The sequence below is a fragment of the Panthera onca genome, chromosome B2 (assembly GCF_046562875.1).
Source record: "Panthera onca isolate mPanOnc1 chromosome B2, mPanOnc1 haplotype 2, whole genome shotgun sequence".
NCBI lineage: Eukaryota > Metazoa > Chordata > Mammalia > Carnivora > Felidae > Panthera > Panthera onca.
In genome coordinates, this window is record NC_138343.1 from 94,212,530 (window position 1) to 94,224,825 (window position 12,296).

Genomic DNA, 12,296 nt, shown 5'->3' on the forward strand with positions numbered 1-12,296 from the left:
TTCGTTTGCCAAAGCAAGTCACGTGGCCATGCCTAATTTAAAACGCAGAGTAAAGTGCAGGCCTACCATTTGCCTTGGAGGAGAGGGAAACCAGAATATTTGTAGCATCTGTAATGGTGACCACAGTGGCATTCCACTTATGCATGTTCTATAATTCCTTTATCCTCTTGCTATTTTATAATATTTGTATCTTCCAAGAATGAGATGTCTAAGTGCCCTTACAGCTTCAACACCTATGGCTGTATGACCTAAACACTGCCACTCACCCCTCACAAGTTGTTGAAAATTACTATGTTCGATAAACATAGTGAAAATAAAAACAATATTCCATAAAAGATGGGAGCTGGTTTTATCCATAGCAGTTTCTTTTTTACAAAAAGGCTCAATAGCTTGACAGAATTCTAAGACATTTTTGTTTCTGTGTTGAATCACTGGCAACATTTAAAAAGTACTTGCATACTTGAATTTATAAATGTCTAATTGGGAGGTTTTAGATGGCCAGATACCTCAGCTCTCTTAAATGGTATTCTTGGTTGAAAATGAACATGCATAGTTTTAAATATATCTTAAAAGTTTTTTTAAGTTATTCTATGTTGTCATTAAAAAAATACTTCAAAACGTCAGTACCCTTTTGTCAGATAAAATTTCAGTTACACTTACAGGTGCCTGGGTGGCTCAGTTGGTTAAGTGGCCAACTCTTGATTTGGGCTTAGGTCTTGATTTCACAGTTGTGAGATGGGGCCACATGTTGGGTTCCACACTTAGCATGGAGCCCGCTTGGGATTCTCTCTCTCTCTCTCTCTCTCTCTCTCTCTTTCTCTTTCTGTCTGTGTGTCTGTCTCTCTCTCCCTCTCCCGCTCACGTGCTCTGTCTCCCAAATAAAATAAAATAATTCAGTTTCATTTATTTTATTTTGTGCTTTATGTTCATTAGTTTTAGTTTTATTGTTGACATTAATTTTGTAAGCCTAATAACACTATAAAAACTGTGTTGCTAAATCTAAACTTCTTCTCTATCCATACCTCTTTTCCTTCATATTCAATTTAGTAGGTTAATTTAATTTAACTTTTTAGAGTTTATTTATTTTGAGAGAACAAGCAAGTGGGGGAGTGGCAGGGAGAGACGGAGAGAGAGAATCCCAAGCAGGCTCTGTGCTGTGAGCACAGAGCTGGATGCAGGGCTAGAATTGATGAACCACGAGATCTATGACCTTAGTCGAACTCAGACCTTCACTGACTGAGCCACCCAGGCAACCCTAGTAGGTTAATTTTAAATGATATAATTTTATATTCCTACCCACTAAGTAAATTTTAATTTTAATTCTTTGTATTTGAAAATGACATTGACTCATGTCAGCAATCATGCAGATACCTTGCTTAATTTCATTATTTGAAATACATGAATGTTTGAAACATTTTTTTAAAATTTATTTATTTGTTTTGGGAGGGGGGCAGAAAGAGAAGGAGAGAGAGAAAATCCCAAACAGGCTCCACGCTGTCAGTGCAGAACCCACTGGGGGGCTTGAACTCACAGAACTGTGGGATCATGACCTGAGCCAAAACCAGGAGTCAGGCGCTTAGCCGACCTAGCCACCCATGAGCCCCTGAAACATTTTTATTTTCAAAAAGAACCACAACAGGAAGTAATGCCATAGTATTTGCTTGCTCTTGTATGATGATTTTATGCAGAAGTTTTGGGCTACATAGTAGAAACAAGTGAAGAATTCATTATTGTTAGTATAATGGAACTTGTTTTACCCTGAATTTAATGACTCAGCACACTGTCTAAACTGTCCTGCTTTTAGTCAAGAAATGGAAAAGTCTAGGGGCGCCTGGGTGGCTCAGTCAGTTAAGCAACTGACTTCAGCTCAGGTCATCATCTTGTGGTCTGTGAGTTCGAGCCCCATGTCGGGCTCTTTGCTGACAGCTCAGAGTCTGGAGCCTGCTTTGAATTCTGTATCTCCCTCTCTCTCTCTGCCCCTCACCTGCTCATGCTCTGTCTCTCTGTCTCTCTCTCAAAAATAAATAAACATTGAAAAAAATTTAAAAAAATAAAATAGTGAATGAAAAACTCTAGCTTTAGAGGTAGTTGTTTTCATTTCATACATCTACTGATAATTCAGTGAATGATTCTCAAAGTATTATAACAAAGCATATTATGTGTTCACTTGTTATTAAAGAACTGATAATTATATTATGTGCCTGGGTCTTGCCACATTTGTGTATGTCACATGTGCCCTAGTAGTAATTGCCCTTGTTTGATTTTTTTTTTTGTAAGTGGCCATGAGCAAGCCTGAATCTTTAATGAAAGAGCAATACAGAATTGTAGTATTGTACTGTAAATCAAAAGCACAGATTTTAATACACACACTGAAAGATACCTGTAGAAATTTCTGAAACCTGCACGTCCACACGTAGGGTAACATGTTAGGGTTTCTGCTGACTTACTTTGCAGTATAATATACGTGTTTTATATTACAGATTTTAAGGTACTTTAAAAATATTCTTAAAATAGAAATTTGGATAAATTTCAGAATCCTTGAAGCATTTCTCTGAACTCCAGAGTTCTTTAAATTTGTAAAAAAAAAAAAAAAAATCTAGTTTAAACATCACTCTTTTGTAGGGCTTCAGATGGGGGCAAGCAGCTTTAGTTGTGGAAAGCTGAGTTTTTGGTGATTTTTTTTTTCATTGGATAAAATCAAAAAGATAAGCTTGGAATCTTTATTATATGTGCGGTATGAGAGGTTCCTAATTGTTTGCTCATTTCTAAAAGGGAAAGTGGGCACACTTCCCATTAGTTCATGTTCCCTGGACTTACCCACATCACCAATCATTACAACAAAGGTGAATATCATTCTGTTCTCAAAGCTAAATCAGCCCCAAGCAGAAGGTAGAAATTGCCTGGGAGGAAAGGATCAAGTATAACTCTTCAGAAAATACTCTTAAAAGGAGAGCAGGATCTGAATATCAATTGTTGCTTTAGTTTCATGATCTCTGCTCCCATATGTTGTTCTCTAAATCACCTGCCTGCTGCCTAATTCAAGCATCGTCCCAGCAGTCCAGAGTATACAGTCTGAAATTAATTCTGCAGATTCTCTTTGTAGATGAATATAAGAACTTTATTCATTTTTCTTAATTCTGTTCATGTTCATTTATTACTTCTTATTCAACTCTCTCTGTCTTTCTGTCTGCTCCTCCACCATTCACCTTTTCCCTCCTTTCCAATTATATAAGTAATATAAAATGTCTGATTGTAAGTCACTAGCACATTTAATTTTTTGAGATTTGTTGGTAATGTCCAATATAGTACCATATACACATTGGTCTTTACTAGATAGATACTTTTAGAAATAATGATAACTTCAATTTCAGTTTGTTACTTTTTTAAAAAATGTGAGTATGCCAAGATATCTCTTACCCATAGTGTCTCTCTGTCAAAGATATATTTTTACAATATTTTTAAATGAAAAATTTGAAACATGCAAAGAAGCTGATAGAATTTTAACAGTGAACACCATTATATTCAATATCTAAATTGTATAATAATTTTCCTATGCTTGTTTTTTCACATTACTTTGCCCGGTTCTCTCTCTGTGGATCCATTAATCCATTTTTTTGATGCATTTCAAAAGAAGTTACAGATATCAATACACTCCCTCCTTAAATCCTTCAGCATGCATATCATTAACTAGAATTCAATATCTTTTTTTGAGGTAAAATTGATAGATGATGAAATGCACAAATTGTAAGTGCACCTTTCAGTAACTTTAACGATGTCTCCACTTTTGTAATCTGAACCACTCTCAAGACCTTGAATATTATCATTCCAGTAAGATTCCTGCATGTCTCGCCTCAGTCTACACACCTACCCCCACGCAACAACTATTCTAATGTTTTTCCTACCATAGGTTAGATTGGTGTGTTCTAGAAATTCAAACAATGGAATACACGGTCTGTACTCTTTTTATATAAAGCTGCTTTCACTCAGTATTGTTGGAAGACAATTTTCCCTAATTCTCTCAGATTGCTGCATGTCTTGTGAGTGAGGCAATGGCTCTCCTTTGTTCTGGGCTACCTTTTCAAGGATGTTTGTATAGCAAACAACCCTGGAACACAGAGATAGTGTTTCCTTGCAGAGTAAAGGGCAAGCATACTTACTGCCCATTATGAAAAATTCAGCTTCCCTAAGGTCAGTGTTCCTCTCTTGTAATGCAACACACTGTGTGTAGGTTTCATTTGACCTTATTCCTATCACCCTGTGGGAATAAGGGCTTGTGGAACCAGCACAAAAAATGCTGATTACCTGTTTTTACTACTGCTCTGAATAATAAACATCCTTTGTCTCTGAGTTTGTAGTACTGTGCTTTCTACCAAAGTCCAGAGGATACTGACTCCAATGCAAATTTGTGGATTGTTTTTCTCATACCACCAAACAATTCTCCGATACCAGCTAAGTATTCTACAGTTCCACTCATTTCTGACACTATCTGCCTGGAATTATTATCAGATCCCACAGGTTAAGGGCTTAGTACAAGACTGCTCCTCACCACCCCGCTTCACACATCAGTTGTAAGTCCCACCTTGTCACATGTGCTTCTGATAATGGCTATAGATTCGAGGTTCCAACAACCTTCTCCATGGGTTTGAGTAATTTGCTAGAGCTACACACAGAACACAGAGAAACATTTTGTTTACTAGGTCACTGCTTTATTATAAAAGGATATAACCTAGGCACAGCCAGGTGGAAGAGATGCATAAGGCAAGATATGTGGGAAGGGCACAGAGCTCCCATGCCCTTCGAGGCACGTGATTCTGCAGTATCTCCACATGTTTACCAACTTAGAAGCTCTCCAAACCTCACCTTTTTGGTTTTTATGGAAGTTTCATTACAAAACCTACATTGACTTACAAAACTTAGATTGAAGATTGGCAATTAAACTCAATCTCTAGGGGTGCGTCAGTGGCTCAGTCGGTTAAGTGTCTGACTCTGGCTCAGGTTGTGATCTCGCGGTTCATGAGTTTGAGCCCTGCGTCGGCCTCTGTGCTGACAGCTCAGGGCCTGGAGCCTACTTTGGATTCTGTCTCCCTCCTCTTGGAGCTGGGGTTGGGGTGGGGGTTGAGACCCATTATCAACATCCTCTGGTAGAGTGGTATATTTGTTGCAATCGATGAACCGATAATCCATCATAGTTACCCCAAAGTCCTTTGTTTATATTAGGGTTCACTCTTGGTGTTCTGTGGGTTTGGTCACATGTGTAATGACCTCTATCCATTGTTATGGTATCATGTGGACTATTTTCACTGCCCTAAAATTCCTACGTGTTCTACCTATTTCTCTCTCTTCACCCTCTGCTCCACCCAATCCCTGGAAACCACTGATCTCTTTACTGTCTCCATAGTTTTAACTTTTATACAAAGTCATATAATTGGAATCATACAATATATAGTATAACTAGAGGTAAGATTATGGATGGTCTCAGTCTACAGTCTGGGAGAGGTAGAATTTTGAGACAGGAGACTAATAGGCTAAGATTTATTCTGAGAGAATATGTAGATATGGAAGATGTTATGGAATAAGGAGGAGACTTGATGCTGAAATGCCAATGAAGAAACAATTACAATGACCCAGGTAGGAGATAGTCAATTATTTGTCTATTATTATGAGTCTAAATTGCCTTATATACTAATTTTGGGAAGGAGTAATGTAAGATAGACTTAAAAAAGTTATTCTTTAAGAATACCATGAAGAATAGCCAGAACTTAGTGGTCTACTAGAGTAGAATTTTACTGTAAATTTGGAGAAACAATTCACTTATAAATGATACCTATCAAAAATTGTAGTAATAGAAGGTGAAATACACCCACATACTAAGAACTGTGAGGAAATAACTGATAGAATTTATATTACATCAACAAAACATGAGCATACGATAGCTCAAGTTAAAACTGCTGTCCCTTTATTCTCTTAATTGCTATAGTTGACCTGTGTATGCTCCACTTCATCTGATTTGATAATCTGGACTTTCTTGACTGGGGAGTGAAAAAGGAAATGAAATCAAAAGAACTATTTATAATTAGTGAGGAGAAGGATTGGCGGGGGGGGGGGGGGGGGGAAGATTTGAAAATACTAAATAAAGCTTTAAAAACAGTAAATTTTTTTTTGTTATTTTAAGGAGTGTAGGAAGTTGTGAGTTTTCTTCCTTAACTTCTGCATGACATCAGACAGCAATAAAGGTGGTGCCAAATTGCAGACTTCCACATGAAGGAATTTGAAGCATCAGATGACTGGTTAAAAACCGTGTTTTCATGTGTCCTATCACTTTCACCATGAATAGTCTCCCTTTGCCTTGAATTTTGAAGTGTTGTTTTTATTTGTTCCATGTAATTGTTTGGTTGTATGTAATTATTTAGCTGCCTTTAGAGTCATGGACTCAGGAGGGGTAAAGACTTTCTGGTCCGGTATTTCCCTAAGTGTGCTTGTCAACTGTAGTCATAAAGAAACGGCTCTGAGATCAATTCAGTCAGGAAATTGCTGGGTTAAATAAACAGAGTCAAACAAAATTTTTATTTAGGGAATGGAGAGGAGGGGTATGGAATCTCGGAGACTTTAATATATGCTAATGTGATTCATCTAAGGAGAAACAAGGTAGAGCATTTTACAAACTTATTTGACCACAAAATCCTTTTTTCATGGAGTCTTTCTTGGAACCATTCATTGTTCCTTAGAATACACGTGGGGAAACTCAAATCCCTTAAATTTACAGATAAACAGAAAAGAGATGAAATGGCTCTTTCAAAGCTGTGTAGCTGTTTACTTAAAGAAATGGACTTGACCCAAGGGCTCCCATCATATTTAGTTTTGCTTCCTTTTGCCCCCAAATTCATAAAAGTCTTTGAAAACTACATGATATTCCAAATTAGACCCATAAAATACACACAAAAGCATTTGAAAACATAAAACTAATGATTTAATTATTTTTAGTTATTTTGAATTGGCACATTGACTTTGATGAAAAGAGATCGAAAAAGCCAATTAATATTTGTAACCAAGGTTACACTTTTGCAATCGGGAAACTTTTTCCCCTCCACAAAAATCCACTATATTTCAAACTGTAAAAATCTATTTCCTTTCAAATTATAAAAAACAAAAACGTACAATAATGTGTATACCAACAAGCTTTCCCACTTTCCCAAAAAAAAAGAACTGAAGAAAAGAACCTCCTCTCTATATAAATAAACATGTATGTTTTAAAAACTTCTTTACGTAGGTGGTATTATGGTATTCTTTCGTAACTGGAGCCTGTTCCTCCCACTGCCATTCACCCATTTTCCCCCAGCCATCAGTTCTATGTATTTATGAATCTGTTTCTGCTTTATTTGTTTGGTTTTTTAGATTGCACATATAAGTGAAATTATACAGTTTTGTCTTTTCTGTCTGACTTACTTCACTTAGGATAATACCCTCTAGGTCCATCCATGTTGCAGATGGCGAGACATGTAGATCTTTTCATGGCTCAATAATATTATATAGCTACACTCTAATCTGTAAGATTGGTTTCCCATTGGTGGACATTAGGGTAGTTGTAATTTTTTTTTAACAGACAGTGCTGCAGTGAATTTTGATATAGGTCTTCTTCTTTTGTTTTTGAACCTTTGTGTGTGAGTATGTCTGTAGGAGAGTCCTTGAAGTGGAATTGCTGGGTCAAAGAATATGCACATTAAAATTTTTGTAAGTATCACCAAATTGCCTTAAAAAATGGTCTTAGTTTATCTCCCATTGCCGGCATTGCAACAGGAAACCTTAAAATGGTGTAACTTTTATTGAACTTAAAAAAAAGATTTCATACTTTGTAATGGCTAATAGTGAATATCTTGCTCTGTGAATTTGAAAATCATAGAGAAAATATATAAAACATTGATAATCATGATCTCTCTTTCTCTCTGTCTCCCTCCCCTGCTCTTTACAGAGCAAATTATTCATGGAAGGATTTAGAAGCCTAAAAGAAGGAGAACCAGTGGAATTCACATTTAAAAAATCTTCCAAAGGCCTTGAATCAATACGGGTAACTGGACCTGGTGGGAGCCCTTGTTTAGGAAGCGAAAGAAGACCCAAAGGGAAGACACTACAAAAAAGAAAACCAAAGGGAGATAGGTAATCATTTTACTTTGTTAGTTTATGAGTTTATTGTATTTGGAAAAAAATTCTGAAAATTTATTTGTATTTTCTATGTTATTGGGCTTTATATATTCTAACCAAAGTAAATAAAATACTATTATTGTGTAGTTGAATAAACTCTATCAGGAATATAGGCTACCTTGCAATTTGAACTCTCTGTGTGCACTATTTCCACCAGACTGTTCTGAGATCACAAAGGAGGAGTCAAGGTTCCCAACAGATAGTGTTGTCCCTCGGTACATCGTAACACCTCACCTGTTTTCTCAAAGGAAAATACATTTATTGTTTCATCTGTTTTTAAGAGACAACTCATATATTAAAAAAACTTAAAAAAATTGTAAAGAAATCAGGAAAAAAGTCATTTGAAATCCTAACCAGAGGTGGGAATCCTAATATATATGCAGTATTTTTGAAACTTGCATTTTTTAAATCACTTAACAGTATATCATGTAGCATTTCCTATCAGTCATAAATACCTGCATAAATTCCCACTGTGTGAATGTACCAGAATTTATTTATTTATTATTATTTATGTATTTATTTTTAATGTTGGTTTATTTTTGAGAGAGAGAGAGAGAGAGAGAGAGAAAGAGAGTGTGAGTGGGGGAGGGGCAAAGAGAAAGGGGGACACAGAATTCCAAGCAGGCTCCAGGCCCCTTGCTGTTAGCACAGAGCCTGACGTGGGGCTCGAACCCACAAACTGTGAGATCATGACCTTAGCCGAAGTCAGATGCTTAACCAAGTGAGCCACCCAGGCGCCCCATAATTTATTTATTTTTTGAATGTACCAGAATTTATAAGCATCTGACTTCAGCTTAGGTCATGATCTCACAGCAGGTGAGTTCGAGCCCTACATTGGGCTCTGTGCTGACAGATCAGAGCCTGGAGCCTGTTTCCAATTCCGTGTCTCCTCTGTCTGCCCCTCTCCTGCTTGCACTCTGTCTCTGTCTCTCAAAAATAAATATACATTAAAAAAAATTAAAAGAAATGAATGTACCAGAGTTTAAACAAGGCTAATAAACTAATTTGTTAAATTTAAGCTGTTTTGAATGGTTTGACCTCATCAGTAGCATTACAGTGGGAATCCTTATATGTACATTTTTGAAAAATTGTCTGATTATTTCCTTAGGATAAATACCTAATAGTGAAAAAATTGGATCAAAAACAGTGCATTTGAAAATTTTTGATATCTAGGGGTGCCTGGGTGGCTTAGTTGGTTGAGTGTCTCTTGATTTTGGCTCAGGTCATGACCTCATGGTTTGTGAGAATTTGTCCCAAGTTGGCTGTGTGCTGACAGCAGGGAGCCTGTTTGGGATTCTCTCTTTCCCTCTCTTGCTTGTACTCTCTCTCTTTCCCTCCCCCACTCGTGTGTGCTCTCTCTCTCAAAATAAATAAATAAACATTAAAGATTTTTTTTATTATCTATTTCCAGGTTGCTCTCCAGAAATGATTAGGGCCAACATACAACCCCTTCAAAAATGAGACTGCTCGGGGTGCCTGGGTGGCTCAGTCAGTTATGCATCTGACTCTTGATATCAGCTCAGGTCATGGTCATGGTTCATGGGATGGAGCCCTGTGTCAGGCTCTGCACTGACAGTGTGGAGCCTGCTTGGGATTCTCTCTTTCACCCTTTCTCTACCACTTGCCCACGCTTGGGCTCTCTCTCTCTCTCTCAAAATAAATAAATAAACATTAAAAAAAATGCGACTACTCATTGAATGATGTCATTTTATTTTATTTTAAGATTTTATTATTTTTGAAGTAAACTCTATACACAATGTGGGCTCAAACTCCCAACTCTGAAATAAAGAGTCACATGCCTTACCAATTGAGCCAGCCAGGTGCCCCTGAATGATGTCATTTAAAAAATATTTTCCAATGGTTTAGGTTAAGAGGTAACAGCTCATTTTTTTTCTTTGCATCCTTTGATTATATTAGAGGTTAAATATATTTTTATTTTTTCAGTTTTTACTTCTATGAATTATATGTTTCGTGTCCTTTTCTCATGTTCCTATTGAGGTGTTTATTTGCTCTTATTGATTTGAAAGTTCGCTTTTTAGGAAAGAACTCAATTTTCTTCTTTCCTACTATGACAAACCCAGTTCTTCCCTACTATGTTTTTCTCTTGTGTGTCTCCTTTACTTTTACACGGCATTCCATTTCTGACATCAAGTGTGTGGCGATTTTACCCCCACACCTAACAGTTCTCCACAACACCAGCTGGGTGTCCTACAGTTTAACTCAATTCTGACACATCTACCAGGAGATAGAGTCAGATCCCAGGTTAAGGGCTAAGTCCCGCAAGACTATATCCCTCCACACACTTCAGATGTCATTCCAAGAAGTGGGTCTGGAGGTTACCCACAACTTCTGTTTGGCTGTAAATCAGAGGTACTCACAACTCCCTCCTCAGGTTTGATTAATTTGCTAGAGTGGCTCACAGATCTGAGGGAAACACTTACATTTACCAGTTTATTAAAGGATATGATAAAGGATACAGAATAACAGCCAGATGAAGAAAACATAGATTGAGGTCTGGGAGGTCCCGAGTACAGGAGCTTCTGTCTAGGTAGAGTTGGGGTGCGTCACCCTTCCGTTGTAATGTGTTGGTCCATCTGGAAGCTCTCTGAACTCCTCACTACTGGGATTTTATGGAGAATTCCTCACATAGGCATGATTAATCATTAACTTCATTTTCAGCCTTTCTCCCTTCTTAAGAGAATGGAGAGCAGGGCTGAAAAATCCAAGCTTCCAATCATGGTTTGGTCTTTCTGGTGACCAGCTCTCATCCAGAAGCCACCCAGAGTTGCCTCATTAGAATAAGATACACCCCGGTCACCCAAGGACATTATAAGAGTTTTAGGAGTCCCGTGTCAGGAACAGGGGTCAAAGACTCCTGTTAAAATAAGAGATGGTCCTATGTTAGAACAAAGGAGATGTTAGAACAAGAGATGATTCTAGTGGTCTTCTCACTTAGGAAATGATAAACATTTTAAGAGTTCCTGCTAGGAACCAGCTAAAGAGACCAATATGTATTTTCAATTTTCTCACATTCTCTTTGTATATCTGTGATGTTAACCGTTTTTGCAAACAGATAAATATCTTTTCAGCTTGTGAAATATAATTTAGATTTAATTATAGTAACTTTTAAAAACTTTTGTATACAGACAAGTCTGTCACTGTGCCCTTGATGCTGTCCGACTTGATTGCTATTTGCCTTTACAAATTACAAAATTAATAATATACTATATCTATCTATATTTTCTTATATAATTTTTATTAATTTATCTTTTACATTTAACTATTTCTTCTCTTTGTGTATAATTTGTTTTTGAAGAGGACTATTAGGATCTAGCTTTCCTTTTCTCCAAGTTCATAGCTAGTTATCTCAATAGCACTTATTATTGCCTGTCCATATTTTACCCTGGTTTGAAAAGCCATCAGTAAAAGAATAAATTCAGTTTTCATCTGCATTTTTAGGAGCTTATTTTTTATATATATATAAAAAAAGTCCATGAAAATGTGTATACTGGTACACTTACCTGTTAGTTTTTCGGCCCCTGAAGAGAGAGATAGTATATATATACACACATACAAGTCAAGTAAAGAAAAATAAAACAAAGTCCTTTATTTTTCCATGTCTTCTTTACATTTATTTTTTATTTTTTAAATGTTTATTTTTGAGAGTGAGAGAGAGAGAGAGAGAGAGAGAGAGAGCGTGAGCAGAGAGGGAGACACAGAACCCCAAGCAGGCTCCATACCCTGAGCTGTCAGCACAGAGCCTGACACAGGGCTCGAACCCATGAACCGTGAGATGATGACCTAAGCCAAAGACGAATGCGTAACCAACTGAGCCACCCAGGCACCCCTTATCATGTCTTTTAGATAAAAAGTTTAACTATAGTTCTGGAATGTTTTACACATGTGCTAGATTGGACTCAGGAAGAGAGGGAGAGTAGTAGAGGTCAAGACTAGAGAAGGAAGATAGCAGGAGATTCCTGTAAGACTGTCAACCATTGTAAGGACTTTGATTTGAAGGAAAATGGGAAATCATTGGAAAACTTCCAAGTTGAAAAGTAACATGAGCTGATTTATCTCCTTAAAAGTGTCATTCTGGCCGT

General features: G+C 37.0%; 1 protein-coding gene across 1 annotated transcript in view; it reads left to right on the forward strand.

Annotated features, from left to right (window-relative positions):
- LIN28B (lin-28 RNA binding posttranscriptional regulator B) overlaps window positions 1–12,296 on the forward strand; it is a 112,975-nt gene that overhangs the window by 46,466 nt on the left and 54,213 nt on the right. The window contains exon 3 of the mRNA XM_078447632.2: window positions 7,967–8,151. Coding sequence (XP_078303758.2) covers window positions 7,967–8,151 — 185 coding nt within the window. The remainder of the gene's footprint in view (window positions 1–7,966; window positions 8,152–12,296) is intronic.